The sequence below is a fragment of the Anguilla anguilla genome, chromosome 7 (assembly GCF_013347855.1).
Source record: "Anguilla anguilla isolate fAngAng1 chromosome 7, fAngAng1.pri, whole genome shotgun sequence".
Classification (NCBI taxonomy): domain Eukaryota; kingdom Metazoa; phylum Chordata; class Actinopteri; order Anguilliformes; family Anguillidae; genus Anguilla; species Anguilla anguilla.
This window is the reverse complement of record NC_049207.1, coordinates 32,077,771-32,102,426: the sequence shown is the minus strand read 5'-3', so window position 1 is coordinate 32,102,426 and position 24,656 is coordinate 32,077,771. Positions and strand designations below refer to the sequence as shown.

The window sequence follows — 24,656 nt, the reverse complement described above, 5'->3', positions numbered from 1 at the left end:
CCCTAAAAAGAATATAGCTCAATTACAAGCACTGCAAAACTCAGCTACACGTGTGTTGACTAGGACCAGAAAGAGAGCACACATTACACCAATTTTAAAGTCTCTGCACTGGCTACCAGTTTGCTTCAGAATTGATTTTAAGGTCCTTTTATTGGTTTATAAAGCTCTTAATGGTCTTGGTCCTATCTATTTATCAGATTTGCTTTTAGCTTACGAACCCTCTAGAACCCTCAGGTCTTCTGGTAGTGGCCTTCTAATCATCCCTAAAGTCAGAACAAAAACCCAAGGTGAGGCATCCTTTTATTACTATGGTCCACGCCTCTGGAACAACCTTCCTGAAGACCTGAGGGCAGCAGAGAATGTCGATATTTTTAAAAGTAAACTCAAGACCTACCTTTTTTGTCCGCCGGCGGAGCTCGACAAAATTTCGTTGCTATTTGGATGAATAACTTCGCAAGCTTTTGTCATACAGACACAACAAAGACATTGACATAAACCTTAGAATCGTGGCATTCCAATGTGTCCATTGACAAAATAATATGAATTGTTTTAAGCTATTTAAAATTAGATCAAACAGACCATTGCCATGTGTTAAGTCTTTCTCATTAATATGTGATTTTCGCTCGGCAGTAAGTACGCCCAGACCACATTCACAAGATAATGACATGCTAATTGCTATCGATGGCAGGGGAGGGGCGATGCGTTTGATGTGCGAGAGTGCCTACTGTAAACAAGGATAAAATGTCATACAGAAGCATAGCCCACGTCTTCTCGGGCAATCCTTACATTTCATTTCGGAAAATGCCACGAATGACTGGACTGGACGTTCTTCATGCTTTGTGGGAGAGCGACCATGAAGACGCGAACAACTCATCAGGTCCGGACACTGAAGCTGACACTGATGAAGAACGGTGTCATTTCGAACTGCGAACTGATCCAGCTGAGGATCAACTTCATGAGTAAGTGTATTTCTTACGATAATATTGGTAGTGTGTACTGTATTGCAACTTATCTGTGTGTTTGTGGGAATATCCAGCAATATGCGCGTTTGTAAATTCCCACTACGAACGATTCGAACTATTGCATCTCAAAATTATAGGCTAGGATCTCTGCGTCTGGTTGTGTTAGAAGTATCAGGTAGACTATGTTTTTCGATCATATTGGTAATAAATAGCCCGTGGCGTGGCTAAGATTCTAAAACTGATGTCCTCGCACAATCGATATTAGCATACTGTAAGTAAATTCGGGAAATAGCAATATAATAACCACTTGGCTCAACAGACCTAGCCTACTTCAGATTGAGGCATTGTTATTGATGAGTTGCGTGTAGTTGAGCTGGAATATCAATTTTAGTTGATTTAGTTTAGTTTTAGTTTATTTAGTTTAGCTAATGTTGTTTCGTTGATAGCTTGCATTATTTGTAAATGTGTGCTGTATTACATTCTCTGTGTGTTTGTAGGAATATTCACTAATATGCGCGCTTGTAAATTCCCACACTACGAACGATTCTAACCATTGCTTCTCAAAATTATAGGCTACCTCTCTGCGTCTGGTTGTGTTTGTTTGGTTCTTTGTTTGTATATGATGTAACCATGTCACATTTCCTAAGTTTTGTTTTCATTAGTTAGTGGTTTGCCCCTTTTTTGTAAAGCACATTTAATTTTCACCTGTTGAAGGAAATGTGCTATATAAATAAAGTTTGATTTGATGTCACATTTCCTAACAATTTTGTTTTTATCATATTTACAGAGATGCTGATCAGGCACGGCCTAGTTCACCACTAGCTAAGAGGCCACGCAAGTGTTGCAAGAGTACACCAGTCTCATCTCATCTTCCATGCGTATAGTTTGCTTCAATAAAGGTTCTGAAAATCAAAAGATGTCTTTGTTTCTGTCTTCTAAATGGCTCACTGAGTCTTTGTCTTAGTGGTGGGGAGGCATGCGGCCAGGTGTGAATAGCCTACTTAGCTGGCAGGTCGTCCTACCCAATGCATATTCATTACAGAAAGGCCATTTGCCCTCCCATTCTCACCTGATGTTGAAAAATTGTTGATGTTGATGTTGATGTTGTTATTTTGTGCCAGGTATGTTGGATTTTTGGGTAAAATCATACCTTAGTGTTAGCTAGCCAAGCATATAAATTATCTAACCATCCCCCCTTTGTTTGTAGAACACAAGGCTCATCATCATGGATGATTTTTTAATAAATGCTGACAAAAACTTTACAGTTACACAGAATATAAATGAAAGATGCTAAATATTTAATTGATGAGTAATCAATACAGTACATAACTTAAGGTATGATTTTACCCAGAAATCCAACATACCTGACACAAAATGACAATCGCAAATCCACGTTTCGGTGCCTGGATTCCAGTTGTTTCTGCGAATTGCAGCGATCCATTTGCTTCTCTTTTCTTTAGCTCTCGGCAGTCTGTAAAAAGATAGCTCCGATTTCTTGTTGAACCTATTTGTACAGTCAATCACACAACAGCTCTTTCCCATTTTAGATGTGTTTTTTGTGTTTTCGCAGCATTCAAGCTGAACGCTAACACTGCCACTCAGTAGTCTTTCTGCCATTCAGTGGGTGTAACCGCAGTGACTTCCACTTACTGTGATGTCATGTGCATACCCTCTATAGCAACGGACGGTGTAACAAAACTTTAAGTACGTCACAATAGCTATAACAGCTATTTTATAATGTCATTACATCACCCGGATCGCTTTTGCAGCCCAGCTCAAATTTTTTGTGACAGTAGGCTACCCTTTTAATGCAAATAAAAACTCAGTCCCCTACATTTCAAAATAGCAACTTGCTAGCAACTTGCTTTTCAAAAGCACATAACGGCTTAGAAATTAATCGTTGCGATATGAATGGGTGTAATTTAATGGGTGTAGAACAAAAAGTGAATCTTTCTTAGGCTTTTGTTGACCACAGACATTATTTTCGGCAGAAAACTAAATCCCTATGGGAAAAAAGCATTGGAAATATGCCGAGGGAACCCATGGTGGAAGAAATGTCCGGGGTCGGCATACAAAAAGACTGCAACACTCTATACATATGCACACCAAACAGATTTAAATGGGAATAAAACCTATAAATGTCTAAGCTAAATAAACCAATATATGCGCAAAAGACGAATACATGCCTGTGTCAAACCAATATGCATCACTATCAAACCAATAGATGCGTAAATAAAAAAACAATATGCGCTGATGACTGAGCAATACGTGCCCATATTAATGCAGTATGAATGTGAAGCAAACCAATAAACATGAAAAACAAACCAATATGTGTAAATTGAAAATCAATATATTTGTGAATGAAAACCAATATTAAAGTGAGGCAAATCAATACACATGACAATCAAGCCGATAGATGTGTAAGTAGAAAACCAATATATACGTGAATTACTTACCAATACGTACAAATACCAACTCAATATACATGACAATCAAACCGATAGATGTGTAGGCTACATACCAAACCAATTTCTAAGGAACAATTACAAACCAATATTTGCATGAATGACTGACCAGTATGTGTGTCTATCAATCCAATGTCTATGTGAAGTAAACCAATATACAGCCAGTCCATAGATATTCGGACATTGACAAAGTTATTGTTATTTTAGCTGTCTACCACAGCATATTGGAGTTGAAATTAAATAATGAATATGAGCTCAAAGTGCAGACCTTCAGCTATAATTTGAAGGTATTTACATCCAAAGGAGGTATTATCACTGGCTTAAGCTCATACGACGCGGATCAATAATAACATTACGTAATTTAAATTAATAGGGAATAAAGTACACGCTAGTGACAGCAAGCTCTATTACACAGGAGTAAATAAACACATATTGGCCCTCATTTATCAATCTAACGTAGAAACCAGCGTAGATCCGAGCACAGGAATCATCTTACGACAGGGTTCACGTGTGATTCATGAAACGTTCGTATCTCGCCAATCACAGCGTAAGAATGATCGGGCGTTGATAAATGCGGCGGCTTAAAACAATCGTCATTCAAATATCATTCCCCTATATATTCTCGGTTTAGAGGCCTCGCCCCTAGAGTTTACGACATGGAGAAGCATAATACGGCCAAGAAGAGAAATTTCTCCGACCTAGAAATAGGATCTGAACCAATTAGTTCTATTTGGCAGCCTGAAAAGTGGCATAGAAGGAAGTCAGAAAAATGCAGTGTGGAAGGAAATCACTGCTGCGGTCAACAGCGTTGCCGTGGACATTCGAACTCCAGCCGAGGTTGGAATATTTAATTTATACATCCATGATATATATATATATATATATATATATAGTAGTAATTAGCTTATACCATAATTCTTTATATTTAGGTGAAGAAAAAATGGTCAGACCTCAAACTCGCCACCAAAAACCATGTTGCAGTCCGTAGGCGCAGCACCCAGCTGACTGGAGGAGGCCAGCTGGATTCCAGCCTTGCATTGACGCAGACTGAGGAGAAAGTGTCCGCGCTTATCGGGTCTGCTTCCATTTCGGGCATAACAGGTGGCGGAGGAGACACAAACTCCACAGACCTGTGTCCGAGCCGGATAATGGTAAAAATGTAATAGCCTAGGCTACTAGTATTTAAATAATTACACGGGTTCATTTATTACTTCATTTTAATGATGTTTTAATGATGTTATAAACATTCTTTCGTTTCGTTTTTGTCTTACGGGCGCGTAGAGGTCTTCTAACAGAGCCAGATCTGCCATTGCCGAGATTTGATGACTGTCAAAGCTCTTGTTTAAATAGGTGACTGAATAAGCATCTACCGTAATTGCTTGTAATTATGTCACCAGTAGCGTAGCCTAACAAGTAGGCTATCTCAAAATGAAAGAGAAATGAATCTGATAGCCTGCACCAAAAAACTGTTAACCCCGTTAGTTGCAAACAATTTGAAAATAACTATTTATGTTAGGGATATGACACCGTCGATGTAGGCCTTTACAAAATAGAATATTTTGCCGTAGGCTACATATTTTTAAGTGATGAATATGTGGCTGCATATGCTTAGATGCCAGTCAGAATATGGTCTAATAGCAATTCTCTGACTCAGCCAGTTTTACTATGCTGCACCGCAAGTCCACGCTGACATGAAAACTTGCGTACACGAGTTGAGACATGACCTGAGATTTGATCGTAGCCTCCGCTCACGTCCAAATTGATAAATGCAGAGCTTTGCGTGGAAATGACGGTACGCCCAGTTTTCTGTCATACGTTTGTTTCGTAAATGAGGGCCATTGTATATTCATGTACTCCTGTGTGTGACAGACAGAGGACTTACTGAGTGTAGGAAGGCTATTCAGAATGGTCTAACTAGTCCTTGCTAGCCAATATGCACACAGAAGTAAATAAATAAAACATTCATTTTAATGGCAGCAATCTTGGATTGCAATGATGCTGGGAGAGAAGACTATCTTTCAAGATCTTGTTGGACATTTTTAGTGTTCTTTCATAGTTGTCTTTAACAATATTGTGTAATGAGGTGTGTATGTTAATACCCAGATATGTAATTTGTGTTTGAACTGATATTGTACCACACACTGAATGTTTTTTTTTATTGTTTAGTAAAAGCAAATTAGATATGTTCCAGTTTATTTTATAACCAGACTGTGGCAAGCGCACCTGCCACAGGCCACCAAAGTGGCTTTCCAAGGGGCCGTCGGCACAGAGACACGGGGAGATGACTATTAAATAGTCCACGTTTATTTACGAGGGTGGCAAGATGGTACAGCCAAAGAGCAGATGTTAACACTGTCATAACAGAGGCTCCCCCTTGTGTGAGTGGGGATGGCAGATTTAACCTGTACGCACTGATTACCTCACTACGCATAGGTGCAGCCACCCCTGTTCCTGGGTCCCATTAGCTTGGCCAATTATCTAACCAATTATCTGATTAGCCAGGTCTAATTAGCTTGACCCAGGGCAGGTGTGGCTGCTTAAGCCAGTCATCCTGACACCACACAGACAAACTGCCAAATTCGCTGAAGATTTTCAGAATGGCTGGCATGGATTTTTCAAGGTCAGAAATGTAAAGCAGGATGTCATCTGCATACAGCGAGATTGAGTGATTGCATTTTAATTTAAAGTTACAATCTCAAAGATTTCAGTTTCGTTCTCTATGGCGGTGCCAATGGCGAGAAGCGGTAATTGCAGGTGCGTTTTTGGACCTCACTTCCCATAGATCCAACCATCATCGCCTGTGTGACGTCAGTCAGTTGGCACCTGGGCCACGCCAACTATAACACTTATTATTTACTGAATAAAAAATGGTTGTTATAAAAGTAATGTTATGTACGTACTCATTCATTGTCTAACATTAGGCTAACTTAAACTGTCTTTACACTGCCGAGCCGGGTTAAAATGCTGTAGCAGATCTGGGGTAGAATTAGTGATGATCAATTTCCACACACGTTCTTTATCCACCTTTTGCCCGGTATGAACATCTTTACACTGCAGAGAAGAATTTGCGGGATTCGCTGTGGCTCGTGCAATTATGTATCTCGTGCACAATAAACAGTCTTTTTCGTGAATGACTGTTGTGTAATATTTTTGAAACAACTGCCTTACAAAATGTTACCCCTGGTGTTTCTGGTTTTGCTAGCTAAACTGTTTGATAATAAAGCTGAGCTGGGTGTTAAATTAGCAATCAGAACAAGAAGAATAAAACAAAAACAAAGGAGATTTCATCAAAAAAGGGCATCAAGGCTGAAGGAACATATGAGGAAGCGTAATAAAATAATAACAATGCTAATCCATACTGCCGTATTCTTTTATTTAGTTTTCTCCGGCTTGACATCTTTGCACAGAAATCAGACCCGGCTCTGATCCATGTATACCCCGGCTTTATTCCTATCATTATAATATACTGATGAACTTGATGGCAATGTAAACGTTGCAACAAGGTAGCATTGCAATCGAGAGACGGTTGGCGAGGTCGGTCCCGGTCGGTCGCGTTAGCTACGGTTTTTTCTAATTGTTAGCTGACATTAGATTGTGTTAATTACATTAGCTAGCTAGCTAACGCAACATTACCTGATATGAGAGATGGATACTGTGCGCAACGTTGTCTAAACTAATGTTGCCTTTCTTGACATGGTCCGGTAGCTAGCGTTAGCTGTGCAAATAGCTATGTAATTTAGTAACGATTCATTGTCATCAAATGTAATACGAAATCTACATCAACAAATAATATGACCTCTCATGTTACACAAGAACTTTTTAGGGTTCCATAACTTTCTCTGTTATTGTAGCAGACACCGGAAAAAACAGTACGCCGCTCACACACAAGTGAGTTGAAGAGCAAGCATGTTGCGTTAGCTCCGCCTACCCTCTCTGGCGGACCAACCACTGATGGGTGATGGAAAACGCGTCACTAACTATGCGCCGCTTGTGATTTTTTCTCGGGAATGTCGCCACAGACACCCAGTTCTTTAATCATAAATAATAATAATAATAATAATATAAATTAATATAATAATAGGCTCAATCACCATTGTGTTACCTAATTCGGCGATAGATAGTGACTTAACAGACATTTATTTTAATGAAAATCTTCAAGATTATTACTTTAAATCGCACATATTTAATTTTGCCTTATTGTTTTGGCCAGTAGCTCAAGTGAGATAGCAAAAAGCATGGGTGTTATTGGGCATCCCTGCCTCGAACCTCGCTCAGTGGTGAACGGAATGGAGTATAGTCCATTGGTTGAAACCATTACAGTGGGATTTGCATATAAAGCACGAACCATATTAATAAAGTTACCACCAAGGCCAAATTTCTCCAATACCTGCCAAAGGTAGTCCCACTGTAACCTATCAAATGCCTTTTCCGCGTCGATTGATAGGACAGCAGCACGTGTTTGCGAGGTTTTGGTCTCATGTATGACATGTAACAGCCTGCTTACATTATCTGCTGCTAATCGTTTTGGAATAAAACCTGATTGATCAGGATGAACTAGTTTCCCAATGAAGCGCTCCAAATGCATAGCTAGAACTTGGGCGTACAGTTTTAGGTCTTTGCCAAGAAGACTAATTGGACGATGATTAGAGCAATCAGGGTGGTCCTTTCCCTTTTTAGGCACTAGAGAAATTAAGGCAGTGTTGAGTTGATGATGAAAACTCCCCTTCTCCACTACTGAGAGTAGAGTTTGTAGAAGTATGCGCCCTAGAATATCAAAATACCGTAGCAGGAGTTCTGCAGGGATTCCATCCACTCTGGGTGTTTTGCCCTTTTTGACCCCTTTTAATGCTAATTTGAGTTCCTCAAGCAAGATTGGTTGACTAATTTCTTCAGCTTTGCTATTATCAAGCTTGGGCAGGTTCATATTCTGTAAAAAGTTGTTACATTTGGTTATATCTAAATTGGAGTTGTATAGCTCAGAAAAGAAAGATTGAAAGACTGCATTTGTTACAGGTCTCAGACTGTGAGCCTGTATACAGATTAGATTTCCTGTAATACAGGAGAAAGAATGAGACGGGCGACAAGTGCTTCTCTTCTATGTAGCCTCGCTCAGCAGAATTTATTACTTTGCAAAATAGATATTTTCTTTCTGTGTCTGTATTTGTTTTTCTACATTCCCATGTTATCTTCTTAACAACCATACATATATCAAATTGGGATGGCAGGTATGCCATCCCGCCAAGTTACGCCTTGGCGGGGGCATGCCCCATACCTATACAGCACCGAGAGTTTGGCACTTTTCAGGGTTCCCCACAGAAATAACCAAAACAGCCACAGACACTCAGCCCTTAAAAACATTAAATTCTGTACATTCTGACCCCATTTCAACAGACAGATTTCATAAACAACTTCACATGTCCACACAATAAAGCCCCAAACTAAGGGGATTTTGCGTTTTCTCCTTCTTCTCTTTCTTCTTCTTCTTCTTCTTCTCATTCTTCTTCTCAGTCTTATTTTACCTGCCGCCTATCCCACTAATAACATGTCTCCCCATTGGACATTTTACCGACACCCGCCAAATCTTCACCTACACGACCCAATGAAAAACTTGCATACACACGCAAAATACCCATACCTTTTTACTCTGAAACATTTTCAGTATAAACAGCTAGTCCGCCTGTGGCCTAGTGGGTAAGGTTACAGTCTTGGGAACACAGGGTCCGAGGTTCAAGCCCAGCTAGGAACGCGTTTCTTTAACCTGCTTTTAATAATTGTCTACTACTTCTCATTTATTGCTTTTGCACCATATCTACCCGCCGTTAACCGAACGTATACACTGAATTATGACCTACCGTCTGCACGTTCAGTTATTAACCGGCTACAATATTGCAAAGCCATATGGATTCAACGGGAGCTCTTCTGTGCTTAATGGCCTGTGTTCTTTAAAACCACGGACAGGTTTGCTAATGATATTTCACGCATTGCATAGCTATGTCATGGTGCTGCACTAACCAAGTCACAGACTGGTAAACCTCCGGTTGAAGGATTGAATACCGCCTCGCCCTCAGGCAGATAATTCCCTCTTTTACACTAACGTTTTCTTACGCTTTTATATTTTCTTTACCAAAACTCGCTCACGGCCACCCATATGCATTTCATGACGGCAAATGTATTCCTTTTATTTAAAAAGTTACACCAGTTCACCACCCAATCAAAAACTCGCATACACAGGCAAAATACCCATACCTTCTTACTCTGAAACATTTCGAGGTTAAATAGCTAATCTGCTTGTGGCCTAGTGGGTAAGGTTGCAGTCTTGGGAACACGGGGTCTTAGGTTCAAGCCCAGCTAGGGACATGTTTCTTTAACCTGCTTTTACCCTCACTAATAACGTTCTCTTACGCTTATATTTGCTTAAACCAAAACTCATGGCCACCCGTATGCATTTCATGACGGCAAATGTATTCCTTTTATTAAAAAGTTACACCAGTTCACAGCTGTGCCATTTCTACTAACTACATTTCTTCACTTGGCTACTGTACAAAACCTTATCAGCAAACGCCACGTTTCTACATTCATGTTACCTCGCCCTGTTCTCTATCTAGCCACATACCATCAATTACTATGTATGTACGTTCTGCAACTCCCCATTAAAACATTACATTTAAATGCATGACTCACTCATAATTATAACTACTAGTACTGAACATGAAAAAAACACAGCAGTGCAATACATTTCACACGTTACTTAACCCTCCACTTCAACAGCTAGCGCTTTATAGCGACTGTTATATATACCGTTCGATAAGGAATATAAGCTCGCTCATGGTCACTCCATTTACTTCGCACTATAGGCTACTCCGTGATCATGTCAACCTTCACCTCCATGCCCATTCTGCTAAAAACATATTGTTTCAACTACGGAATTTTGTCATTTCATCCTAATTTCTCTCACACTGTTGTTATTTTCTCATATGCAAAGCCTGCTGGGACATATGCGTCTGCTCCTATTCTCCACTATCATGTTTTCCGGTTCTAGTTTAGCAAAACAGCGAAGAGGATTCCTACCTGCAGATAAGCCTATCAAAATGCCTTATAAACCTTACAAACACTAAAAGTGCATCTCCACGAAATAACAGACAACGGAGCAGGACAGAAGGATAAACCTTACAAACACTAAAAGTGCATCTCCACGAAATAACAGACAACGGAGCAGGACAGAAGGCTACACAAGTTGCGACCTAGGGAGTTATAATTCTACGGGCTTGCTGATTCTTTTGTCAGTCAAGGCTCGTTGGATGGACGTCAAATCCGTGAGTACATACACTGGCCATATTTCATCTGCGTTTCTAATGCGTTTACGCTTATGTCACTGCATCCTTTCTCACAGCCACTGTTTTTACATATATAGCAAACCGAAACTGCTGAACGGTACACGCTCATCAGACTGTAAAAATTCACATAACGATAGCCATAATCCACAACCGTTTCTTACAGGGTCGCATTTCTCACTCTCATAATAAAACACTTTGCAAAAAGAAATGATATCTCATAAAAAACACGTTTTCAACGTACAAAAATGCCAAGTTACTCAAAAGTATTGATATCAAAATGATGCCAAGTTACGGTACTACAAACAATATAGGCTATCTTGCCTCACCGAAATGACATAAGATGTATTTCAAAGCAATGCTACCCAATATTTCCTCAGTTCTTTCAAGTCACTTGGCCCTGTGTTTTGTAATCTTACCATTTTACAATGTCATGCAAACTTTGTGTCAGATCAAAGAGTCAAATATTTCGAATTGCCTCATGGAACACATTGAAATGAATGTACAAAACTGCTGCTGAGTAATTACAGGAAGCATATTTCACCAGAAAACATGTTTATACTTGCTTCTGAACTCAATTTGAGTACATGTGCAAGTTATTGTATATTTGCTACGTACAATAAATACTGCATGTAAAATACATATTGTACATACATACATAGAGAACTTCTTTATCCCCATGGGGACATTTCCCTCGCAGCATGTTACATTCACATTTACGAACACACGCTTATACCAAGAAACATACTATCATTCACGCAACAGAAAGGCTGGGCAGGGAAATACATACATACCAATACAAATTGGACATACACGCCTATTCAATCAATCTTGACTGTGAGAGAGCCATCCACACATATGTTTGGCGTGTCCATGTAGTGCATGCTTATACACAGGGCCAAGTGACTTGAAAGAACTGAGGAAATATTGGGTAGCATTGCTTTGAAATACATCTTATGTCATTTCGGTGAGGCAAGATAGCCTATATTGTTTGTAGTACCGTAACTTGGCATCATTTTGATATCAATACTTTTGAGTAACTTGGCATTTTTGTACGTTGAAAACGTGTTTTTTATGAGATATCATTTCTTTTTGCAAAGCGTTTTATTATGAGAGTGAGAAATGCGACCCTGTAAGAAACAGTTGTGGATTATGGCTATCGTTATGTGAATTTTTACAGTCTGATGAGCGTGTACCGTTCAGCAGTTTCGGTTTGCTATATATGTAAAAACAGTGGCTGTGAGAAAGGATGCAGTGACGTAAGCGTAAACGCATTAGAAACGCAGATGAAATATGGCCAGTGTATGTACTCACGGTTTTTTTATGAGATACAAAATACAGTTACAATCTTTCTTTCAACTAAACACATTTTCCATTAGGTTAACACTTCGTTCAGTCCATGCACCACTGCATTAATTAACCCTCATTCAGTCTATTGATTGAATTAGTATTCCCATTTACTTAACTAACCAAAGGAAACATTAATTTTCGATGCAGGTTTTCTCAGGTTCTTACATATTCCCTTAAATTATAGCCAAATAAAAAACTAGCATATTGCTAACATTACTACCATCGGATGCATAGGATTGCATGAGCTGAAGGCTTATAAGATCGTTAAACTTTTCAAAGTGTATAAAATACTCAATGTACACGTCAACCCTTACTAACAATGTTATATTCAGTAAGAACATGGACTTTTAACAAGACAAGTATCAAAACCAAAAATTAAATGTTCCGGAGCCAAAAACGAACATTTTCTTTTATCTAAAATAGCAGCTTACCGCGGCGCCGCCATCTTAGACTCATCACGGCACAGGGGAAAACCGTATTTTCTTTATTTGGTCACAAAACTACATAAAGGTACTTTTACCCCTACCAAATCGATCTCACTGGGAATTCACGTATGAAACAACATGTATATGTAGTTAATATTTTTTTAATTTTTCACAAACCTGTAATACAGGAGAAAGAATGAGGCGGGCGACAAGTGCTTCTCTTCAATGTAGCCTCGCTCAGCAGAATGAGGAAGCAACGCGAGTCTGAACACAACGAGAGTTCTTGGGAGAAGCAAAAGCGCCACACTGCCCTCTACTGGCAACACTGAAAATACTCACTCAGTATAGACGCTTTCAACGGTAACAACATAAACAAATGTTACTGCGCATGTGCGTTGTTCTGGCCCTAACTTAACTTCCGGCAGACTTCCTCAAACAATCAATAACAACAGAGTCCCTCTAGACCATTTCTGATAACAAGCAAAATAAATAACAAGTAAATTACGTTAGCTAGCTAGTTAAAACTATGTCTAGCCAGTATTATTAGAGGTTACCAGTCGAAGAAAAGAACCGTTACTTGGCCAAACTCAAATGCGATAACGTTACACTACCAAAAAAACAGATAACTGTTGACAGTATTGCACCTTGCTGAGAATTATACATTCCTTGCATAATCCATAACTGTTCTGGGTTACATGCACATTCCTGTGTAAAAAGTGCACTCTTTCTATGATTTTGCTTAAAAAACGAAAATTTGCTTAGAGACACAAACTGGGGCTAGTGGGCAGCATGTGTAGCCAATGCAATTACTGTAGGTCATTTATTTGTATAGCATGCATTGATGAAAAAATATTGTGGCTCTTAATAGTTTGGGTCATCTTGCTGTGCTACCACATCAAAAAATGATCAGGCAATGTAACGCTGTCAAGTCATTGGAAACGGGTATCATAACGTTACTTCAAAACGTAGCTAAAGCGTATCAACTACTAACATTGATCTAACGTTACTGTGCATAATTTGTACATTGTTAGCTATGTTTAGCTAGCTAGCTACAATCAATTCAGCTAATTCATAACTATTGCAGGCTTGTTACTGGTCAGCTAGCTATTTGTCATGGTTCTGTTTCTGTCTCTGTTTTTCCTTGTTGGGCCGTCAGATGGCGGCACTTCTGTTTTGTGTCCTGCTCCTTCCCCTGTTAATTGTATTATTGCTTTCAATTATTTTATTATTGTTTCTGATTGTGTCTCGTTGTTCCCACCCTGTCCTGGTTTGATTGTTAATTGTGCCCGCCTGTGTCTTGTTGGTTTTGAGTCTATTTAGGTCCTTTGTCTCCCTGACTCGGGTGCTGGTTCCTTGTGTTTTTGACTTTGTTTCTGCCTGCGTTTCGTTTGTGTTTCTGCCTATGTGTTCCACCTGCGTGTGTTCCGTCTGTCTGTGTTTCGTCTGCTTGTGTATTGCCCTGCTTGATTTCTGCCTAACTGTTTCGGTTTACTGTTTTCTGCCCTCATTATGTGTTCCCAGTGTTATGACTTTTTGAGTTTCTATGCTTGTGTTTCTGTTAAGTATTTTTGAGTTTTCATTTGTTATTGCCCCTCGTGGCCTTTTGTTTGTTCCTGTTTGTTTTTGTAATAAGTAAAGTCTTTGTTTCATTTACCTTTGAGTCTCCTTTTTACTCTGCGCTTGGGTCCAATCCGTCGAAACCCTGACACTATTACCTATCGCTTATCATGAGTTTGTTACTTGAAACGAAGTCAGTGCTAAGAGCACCTATGATTTGACCACCTTTGTTCGACAGACAGGAAAGCGTAAACTGATTTGCAACTACATATGAAATAGGCGAAATATCAGTAACAACCTGTACCTAGTTATGTAGGAAACCATGTCCTTGTTGTCCTCCTGTGCTTATTTTTTCAGTACTTTCACAATTTTTTTTTTCTGTGCCGGCAAATTAGTCAGAGGTGGCCCAGCGCTAGCTTTTGGTTGCTAAGCGGTGTATCGACCACCCCATATAAATGAATGGAACTTGACATAAATTTGCTATTATCCTGTCGTGCGTATTTGAGGTTAGTATGAGAAACGGTGGTCTCTATCAGCACGTCTAGGAATCCGCACATATTCACTGTTGTAACCCAAGTCGCAGGACGCAAAATGGTCTTTAGGAAAGCAGTTTGAAATAATGAAGCAACATCTGCACCATTGGCTTTAATGGGTCGCGATGAGATAATTACGAGCGCGTTGCTTGTCTTAAGTTGATATAGTAAATAAGGCTGTATTAGTATTACTAAATGTATGAAGGCAATTTTTTAAAATACAGTTTATGTGTATTTTTACAGGACTTACATTTTAATAGGTAACGATGTCGTTATTTCTCAAAAATACGAAGTAACAACGGGCAAGCACCAGCTATAATAATCGCAGGGATTCAAGCAATTAGTTTCACAATTTCCTATGGGGTTACAAAGTTAAATTATGCATTTTTTTTTTTTTACAGATTTTTGAAATGTAGTTTGTTACTGAGGTCAGGTTTCACCCCACAGCACAACAACCTGAGCCCAACATCAGTCTGCTCATCAGTTTAACTTTCACTCCGTTTGTAATCGGTGCAGAATCGGTATCATATTAGCCAGTAAACACAAAACAATAATAAACAAACACAGAGCGGAAGTTAACTTAGGGCCAAGCGCATATCCTTGGCAACGCGTGTGCGTCCGATGAAAGCGTCTATATTATTATAGAGATGTCTTGTTGTTTCACAAGAGACAATAATTGACCATTGTGCCTCATATGACAAAATTTATCTCACAGAGATAACATTACCAAAATAGAAACTAAACAAAATAACATGTGTGATGGATACATTTTGTGGGCATCACACATTAATATCTTTAGGATTAGTTACAACACCCTTTGATATGCGAATATTATTTATCGAACCCCATGACTGGCTTTAAGTTTAAGGCCAAGTAACTTACTTGGTTTACAACCATTAAAATAATAATTTTGTCTAACTCAATGCATTATAAATTCAGCTCTTCTACTCAACAGGTCATTCAATTCGGTTCTATTTGTCATTAAAAGGTTTTGAGTAGATTCAGAAAAAGAGGTTTTAAGTGCTTGCTCTAAGGATAAACATTGTTTTTCTAGATCATTAATGCTTCCCTCCCTATATTTCTTCAAATGAGAGGCAAATGTAGGGAATTCGAAATCTTTTTACAAAAAACACAGATACGAAATAAACGGGTGTGGTGAATATGGTTTTCCTAAATGTTTGTTTCTACGGTGAGTTTCAAGTCACTGTGTTTATCATACAATTTGTTGTTGAGGTAAAATTATTACATGGACAGCCAAAATTTTGGTTATTTGAATATAAGGCAATACAAATCTCCATTCAATTTTTTTCACATGCAAAAGCAAAGGAGTCTTATTCTGTAAAAGTTGGGTGGAATCGATTCCTCAGGACATCTATAATATAATTCACAAGTTTCTGATAATGCATTCACCCTAGGGTTTTACTACCATACGTCCACCCATATTTGCATTCCAGAGATTTAATCTTGCTATCCAGAGAAGGTAAGAGTATTCAAACTAAAAAACTAAGGTGAAATGCGTTCCTCAGAATCTCTGTGATGAGAATCGGATGAGTTTTGAATGCATTTGCCCTAGGCATTGTGGCTGGGCGTTAACCCCTGCACAATTTTGGTTGAAAGATACCACATTGCCCGATTCTGAGCCAGAACATATCCTGCTTATGTATAACAAAATACAATTTAATAATAAAATCTTATTTGTTTGCAGTGAACTTTCACTTAAAATCAATTAGTTATTTTGTGAGATCAACATGTAATTCTGATATCCCATAGTTTGTATTATGCTTTTTCAGGCTTGCAACCTTTTACAATTACTTGAAATGTGAGCTCAAGCTGTAAATAATGACTTTTTATGTTGCAACACATAGGTATCGTAACTATTTCAGAACATAGTATAGTTGAACTTATTGTCTTTTTCTTTTTTGTTTTCACAAATAGAGGAAACAGAGATACTTTTGAAATCAGGCATTTTAAATTGAACTATTCTACAGACATTTTTGAGATGTTGCTTGCAAGCTGTTGAAATTAATATGTTGAATTTGAATATATTTTCAGCATATAAATACACATTTAGAATCAAATGGGAATAAATTGAATCTTTATAACATGCATTCATAGAGTATAACCTGGTTGTTTTGATGGAGATGGAGCCATAGTTATTTGGCTAAGCCGATTAAAACTAAAATATGGCGGCTGTTTGGTGCTGGAGGATCTGCTCAGAGACAAAGCCATTGTAATAAGGGGGGATAATCAGATAGCGTGATAGACCTGTAATTTCTCATCTGCTACAAGTGCAAGGACATGGATCTCACAGATAAATAGATCACTGTATCTTTTCCTGTTGTCTGCTTTTTCAGAGGGACAGTGGAGGCTCGGTTTGTCTACATCTTCATCCTGGGTATCCTCTTTACCGGCTCCAAGGACCTGCTGAGGTCACAGGTTATCACTGCAGACTCCCGGCTGAAGAGCAGGGGTCTATGGGAGGTGTATAGTGGTATAGTCCTACTGTGCGCCCTCCTGTTTCGACCACACAATCTGCCAGTGTTGGCTTGCAGCCTCCTCATCCAGACTACAATGGCCCAGTACATTTGGAAAGAGCTGCAGTATGATGCCGCCCAAACTACCATCATGCACTACTGGTTTGGACAAGCATTCTTCTACTTCCAGGTCAGACACAGAGCTTCCTATTGTCATATTCACTTATGAGATTGACACACGTTTTCATGAATTAGTCTATGCCAGAGAGAAGTATGATGTAACTCCTGTCAAAATTTGATTGATTGATAAAATTTGACCTTTTTGACCTTGGTGGCCAGATGGTGGTAAATAATAATAATTAATTTAAAATTATTTTAAATTTCAAAAATAATAAAAATGTTCAGAATGCTGGGTGTAACTAAACTCCTTGTGTGGCAAAGTGCTTGTGCAACTTGAAACATTTATTTATTCTTTAGCAGTAAATTAAGCAATATGAGAGAATATGTAAGTAAATTAGTTTTAAAGCAGTGGCTTGTACGTTAGTTTCAAGTAAAAGTAGCCCATGCAAGCATGCAAAATCTTAAAAAGCCGATAGGGTGACGATTTAAATTTGTGAAAAAAAGCAAGCAATGAAACAATGTAAACAGTTATAATAGAAATGTAGTTTAAAAGCAAGGATTAGCAAAATGTGGAAAACAAGGAAAAGTTGTTAAATTAGTGAAGAAAAATGTATGAAAAAAGCAAGCAAACAAGGAAACGGGCTATGAAACAACGTTAACTGTTATAAAAGCAATGAGTATTAAATGCAAGGATTTGCAAAACAGCTGAAAACAGGGAAAGGTTGTTAAATTAGTGAAAAAAATGTATGAAAAGCAAGCAAGCAAGGAAGCGTGTTATGAAACTACGTAAACTGTTATAATAGCAATGAATTTTAAAAGGAAGGATTTGCAAAAGAGCTGAAAATAAGTCAGTTTGTTAAATTAGTGAAGAAAAATGTATGAAAAAAGCAAGGAAGCGTGTTATGAAACTGTGTAAACTGTTACAATAGCAATGAGTATTAAAAGCTCAAAAATGATTCAAATCAAATCAAAATCAAAGTTTATTTGTCACATACTCCATCATACAAGTACAATGTGCAGTAAAATGCTGTTGCTGGCTCCTAAATTTGCCTAATAAAATAGAATAAAGTAGAAATACAAAATATATGAAATAGAAATACAAAATATATACAAGGATGGCATGAGCTGTCAAATATATACAAAGATATACACAGGTGAATTGTACAGTTGAGTTAAATCTATAAGAATGGAATGAGCTGTCCAATATATACAAAGATATACACAGATGAATTGTACAGTTGAGTTAAATAGATAAGTATGATCTAGAAAAAAAAAATACATATATAGATATGTATATTCACATGTGTATTCACAGAATGTAGATATGTATATTCCCAATGAATAGTCTGTTATAAATATAAGGTGTTGCTGTGCTAAAGTATACTGAGTTAAGTCCCAGGTGTGCGAGTAGTTTAGAGTGTTATGGGGGGGGGCATCCTGTTGGGAACAATAAGCAGGTCTAGGCAATGTCCTCATTCAGGATCTGGATGGCCTGAGGGTAGAAGCTCCTCCTGAACCTCTCTGAGTTGGCCTTATGGATGCGGTACCTTCTCCCCGACCGCAGCAGAGAATAGAGGCCGTTATCTGGGTGCCTGGAATCCTTCAAGATTCTCCTGGCCTTGGTCCTGCACCACCTGGTATAGATGTCCAGGAGGTGTGGGAGTGCACCCCCTGTGTTATGTTCTGCTGACCGTACCACTCTCTGCAGGGCCTTTCGGTCCTGCATGGTGCTGCTCCCATACCAGGCAGTGATGTTCCCAGTCAAGATGCTCTCAATTGTGCATCTATAGAAATTCCGAAGTATCTGGGGAGACACTCGGAATTTCCTCAGATGTCTGAGGTGATACAGTCACTGCCGTGACTTCCTCACCACAGTGTCTGTGTTTATTGTCCATGTCAGGTCCTTGGTGATCTGTACACCAAGATACTTGAAGTTGTCCACCCTCTCCACCGGGGACCCATCGATGTTTAGAGGGCTGTAGATCTTCCCCTGCTTCCTCCCATAATCCACTAGCATCTCCTTTGTCTTACTGACATTCAGGAGGAGGTTGTTGTCCTGACACCACCGAGTCAGGCACCCCACCTCCTCCAGGTAGGCCTTCTCATCGTTGTTGGAGATCAGGCCTACCACAGCTGTGTCGTCAGCAAACTTGACGATGGAGTTGGAGTCAAAAGTGGCCACGCAGTCGTGCATGCACAGGGAGTACAGCGGGGGGCTCAAAACACAGCCCTGGGGTGCTCCCATGTTATGGGTGAGGGAAGATGAGGCGTGGCTGCCCACTCTCACCACCTGAGGTGTGCTCGTCAGGGAGTCAAGGATCCACCTACACAGGGAGGTGTTTAGTCCCAGGTCCCTGAGTTTGGTGATGAGTTTGGAGGGGATTATGGTGTTGAAAGCCAAACTATAATCAATGAACAGCAATCTCATAATTCCCCTTCTTTTTGTCCAGGTAGGATAGGGCAGTGTGGAGGAGGTGGGTGATGGCATCCTCTGTGGATCTGTTGAGTTGGTAGGCGAACTGTAGAGGGTCCAGTGTGCTGGGCAGTGAGGAGCAGATGTAGTCCTTGACCAGTCTCTCGAAGCACTTCATCACCACAGAGGTGAGGGCTACTGGGCGAAGGTCATTAAGGCAGGCTGGTCTGGGTTTCTTGGGTACGGGGATGATGGTGGACTCCTTGAAACATGTGGGTATGACACACTGGGCCAGAGACAGGTTGAATATCACTGTGAACACCGGTGCCAGTTGGTCAGCGCATGACTTGAGGACTTGCCCTGCAATACCATCTGGTCCTGCGGTCTTCCTGGTGTTCACTCGCTGAAATGTCCTTCTGACGTTGTGCTCAGAAAGAGTAAATGCTCTCTCTCCTCCGCCGCCCACCTCTGCCTCAGATGCAATGAGCTGTCAACTACTGCTAGCCTCAAAGCACGCATGAAAAGTGTTGAGCTCGTCCGCAAGAGACGCATCAGCACTCACTAGGGGGGGTGGGGGGGTCCCTTTATAATCCGTCATTGATCTTAGTCCTTGCTTTCTAGGATCACACTGTTGGAATTGTGATTCCACCTTCTCCCTGTATTTCCGTTTTGCCTCCCTCACTGCTTTCCTTACATTGTATGAGGCTGCTTTGTAATCATCCATGTCGCCAGTCTCTAGTCCTGAATTGTATGTAGCAGTGCGCATGTTCAGAGCATCGCGGATGGTTTTATTAATCCAAGGTTTCTGGTTTGGGAATGTCTTGACAGTAACTTTGGGAACAGTTTCTTCCGTCGTTTTACCAATTAAATCCAGCACATACTCAGTGAACTCTTTGATGTCGTCAATGGAGGTGCTCTGGAACGTGCCCCAGATTGCGTCATGCAATGCGACCTGACGGTCGGCTTCTGATTGGCCCGTCCAATGCGTGACCTCCGTCGTCACCGGAGGCTCACGGCACAGTTTGTTTACATATGCCGGCCACAGCAAGATGGCCGAATGGTCACTTTTGCCGAACGGAGGAAGAGTCTGTGCTTTGTAACCGTCTTTAAATGGGGAATAGCAATGATCCAGTGTTTTAGTTCCTCTCATGGTGCAGCCGATGTGCTGATGAAAGTTTGGCATCACCTTCTTAAGGTTTGCCTGGTTAAAATCACCTGCTACAGTGAGCGCAGCATCCAGGTTGCTAGTCTAGCAGCTGTTCAAAATTTTGTAAAGCTCTGATAAAGCTGTTTCTGTACTCGCCTGTGGTGGAATGTACACGGCGGTGATGATGACTGAGGAGAATTCCCGTGGTAAAAAGTGTGGCCAACATTTTATTGTCAGAATTTCCAAGTTGGGCGAGCAGAAGCGTGTTAAAGTTGTAATATTCCTAGTGTCACACCAGTTGCTGTTCACCATGAAACAAATGCCACCTCCCTTCTTCTTACCGGACTCATCCATCCTGTCCATGTGGTGAACAGAGAGGGACTCCTCGGGTTGAATGGCATTGTATCAAATGGAGGGGGTCAGCCATGTTTCGGTGAAACAAAGGATGTTACAATTCCTCACGTCCCGCTGGTACTTGAGTCGCCCACGGAGGTCATCCATTTTATTATCCAATGACTGGACAATGGCAAGCAGTACGCTGGGCAGAGGAGGTCTGTGTGCTCGGGTCCTCAGGTTCTGTTTAACCCCGGCTCGTCTGCCTCAATGTTTCCTCCGTTGTTGTTGTTTGTTGCAAAAAGTGCGGAAGGTGATTTCCAGTTTGCTTTTACTGTATCACCAATGCCGCACAATTAGTTTAGTTACACAAAGCATTCTGAACATTTTTATTATTTTTTTTATTTTTAATTTTTAATTAAAACATTTCTTTTTAATAATTAAAAAAAAAATTACCCTCACCATCTGGCAAAGATCAAAAAGGTCAAATTTTATCGATCAATCAAATTTTGGTACGTCATATTTCTCTCTTATGCCTTTTGACCTCTCTGAGTCTTAATACTTTGTGATTTTGCTGGAGTTGTGCTTTTTTGTCGTAAATGCCCAGATCGGCTACCTGCTGCAGGGTGGTCATTCAGTATACTCATTTAAACTGTACCCTAGCCAGGGCTGACCATATGGCATAGTCTGGTAGCAGCTGATTCTCAACCTACAGTATATACAGCCCCTCCCCCCACCCCACCCCTGCAGGACCCCAGTTTCCCCACCTTTCAGTGCTGTGAGCTGTATTACCTTCTCTGCCTCTCTTCTTTCCAAATAAAGTACAAAAATGAAAATATAAAGAACCATTCAACCCAGCAAGGCCAATCTGAATTGCAGATAGCTTTCAAGTAAGGAACAACCCATGACAAGGTGGTCAGCTGTCTACCTTAGAGTGGATTATCCTGCTTATTACACAGCTAATTACCTGACAAAAGAAATAGATCAATAATTTCACTCGGAATATAAATTTTAAAAGATTTTATTACTTAAGATAAATTGAAATGAATATGAAACAAATTTTCCATTGTGTTCTCATAGATAATATAGGCCTAACGAAGGTATTGGAGTGAGATACGAAGCAAGTAGTAACGCACTCTTCTTGATGTCGATGGCATAACGCTAACTGGAATAGCTGTACTCAGAACCACAGTATCGATAGGCAAAAGTCGACTATTTTTTATTATTTTGCTCTGCCTTTGTAGCCTATTTCTGGCTCACTGTCACTCCTCACACTGTCAGCGTCAAAGACATTAATTTCCTGATTGTAGTTAACGTTAGCTAACTGAATATACTGTATAGCTAGCTATATAGTAATATAACTGTAATTAGGATTAGATTTACTAGGCAACATAAACGTGTATGATGGAAGATTACTTGATTTTCTTAAAGTGACAAGGATCAAATTGACCGCTGTGGGACTTTTTTCTGCAGATTGATATGAAACGAGTTCTAAAGTGGTCTGTTACCCATAGCAGCAGTCATTATAAAGAAATATTTGACCACAGACTACTCTGAATCAAGCATTCAAATAAGCCATGTAATAATATACTGATGCTACACTGTTTATCAACTTTGAACAAGAGCAAAGAGAGGCTGGAACTACTGAATGAAAACATGTAAATGATGACAGTTGTGTCCTTAAGGAGAGTGCAAGATGCAGTCTTCTCCTTATTCTTCACCACTCCACACATCCCAAAATAAATGTAATAATTATACAAAAGAGCCAGATAAGGACGCGGTCACACATGCGAATGCAAGCGAATGACCATCGCCTGCAGAGGCAAAATTTGTATCTTGTCGTGCTGAATGTGGGCAGTGCAGGATGTGATGCACACGGAAATCAGTTTGCTGGTTTGTAGTCCATTTGAGTGGTTGTGGTTGTTGGTCACACATGAGCAGTTGTGATATCACATGAGCGGTTGTTGGTTTTGCGACGGGGAAATGTATACTGAAGATCGTACAATACCGGCTGGTTAGACACAGCAACAATCAAAGTCTCCTCCATCCTGGCTCACTAAGAAAACTACAGCCAATTGCAGCCAAGTGGGGTCAACCACACACACTCCTTTGCTATTGGTTGAGGCTGTGAATTCGCCGGCCGAAGTTTACCTCCAAGTTGAACTCCACGCGAATCGAAGATGCGAATTTTCTTCACCACCGGAAATGTTTTATTCACCCCGTCGCTCGCATAGAATGGAAGTGAACGGGAGGCGAATATTCGCCAATGTTAATTTCGCGTATGTGTGACCGCGCCCTTAAACAAATATTATACAGCTGAGATTGTGCATCAGTTTTCTGTTCTGTATGAGACACTGGTATTGGTCTTTTGGAGACAATGTACGTACCATGGTGTGTCAGTTTTGTTGGTAGCAAAACCAGACACACCCTGTCAGATCTCTAACTCTCATGTAGACGCACGTTGTCCTGGGAAATTGGGTTTGCATTTAAGGCATACGCTACCAGTGAAAAATGTGTTTGTCATATTTCCATAAGCAGGACTAAATAAAACAAGGAAAGATATGAATAAACATATAGGGTCCCAAGCTGACAGCTTTAGTGTATTTGGTGTCATTACTAAGGCAAAAGAATGGCATTAATGCTATTAATCGATATTAGAATGCACATATGAATTTTGAATGCAACTTGAACTACACTAGCCAAGGTTCTTTGCCTGTGATCAGTCTGCTGCAAGAACAGCAATTAATGCGTGGAATTAATGCTTAACAATTCTTCATTGTATAAACAATTCTTTTTCATCCATCTTGTAATCTGGTGTTTCCAATCCCCCCCGAATTTGGAATATCCAATTTGCAACTATGTAGAGGCATGCTCATATATGGGCCCTGCTGCCCATATATGAGTCAGATTCGATCCTAGTCCATGGTGCTCACTCATGCACCTCAAGCTGTACTTTTTACCGAATGAGCTACCCAGCCTCAAGCTACACTTTTTACCGAGTGAGCCTGGAAAATATTTTGCCTGAAGGTGGAGATTGCTACTGGCTGGGTTTAACTATTATTTGTTTACACATATGTTGTTAGAAGCAGAAGTAAACTTTCATGTTTTTAAAAGTATTCGACAGCTGAGCTGGATGACTTCCATACATATTCTTGTTTAGTCTCTTTATAAAATGTCTAAAACCAGGAATCTTTTGATAAAAAATATCATAGTGCTTAGCCCAGCTTCCAACTTATTTCAGGTCCAGGTCATAGTCCCTTCGCCAGCAGTTCCAAAAACTGTTTTACCCCTAAAACCCCACTTAAAATCCAGGGCTTTTTGTAAGAATTCCCCCTGTCTTAAATAAACCTCATTATCTCCAAAATTATATACAATACAGAAAGCTTGAAATAAAGAACACATTTGTACCAAAATATTCTTTAGCTGCGTTTCCACCGCAGGAACTTTACCCCGGAAGTAGGAACCTTTTGAGGAACTCAGTGCGTTTCCACTGCAGGAACTAGGGTCTAAATTTAGTTCCGGGGGCTTTATTTTAATGCATAATGT

At 39.9% G+C, this 24,656-nt stretch overlaps 1 protein-coding gene across 2 annotated transcripts in view; it reads left to right on the top strand.

The window, feature by feature from the left end:
* Positions 1-24,656, top strand: part of pigg (phosphatidylinositol glycan anchor biosynthesis class G) — a 213,341-nt gene that overhangs the window by 127,951 nt on the left and 60,734 nt on the right. For both annotated transcript variants that reach the window (XM_035426304.1, XM_035426303.1), the window contains exon 11: positions 16,978-17,287. In XM_035426304.1, the coding sequence (XP_035282195.1) occupies positions 16,978-17,287 (310 nt within the window). The remainder of the gene's footprint in view (positions 1-16,977; positions 17,288-24,656) is intronic.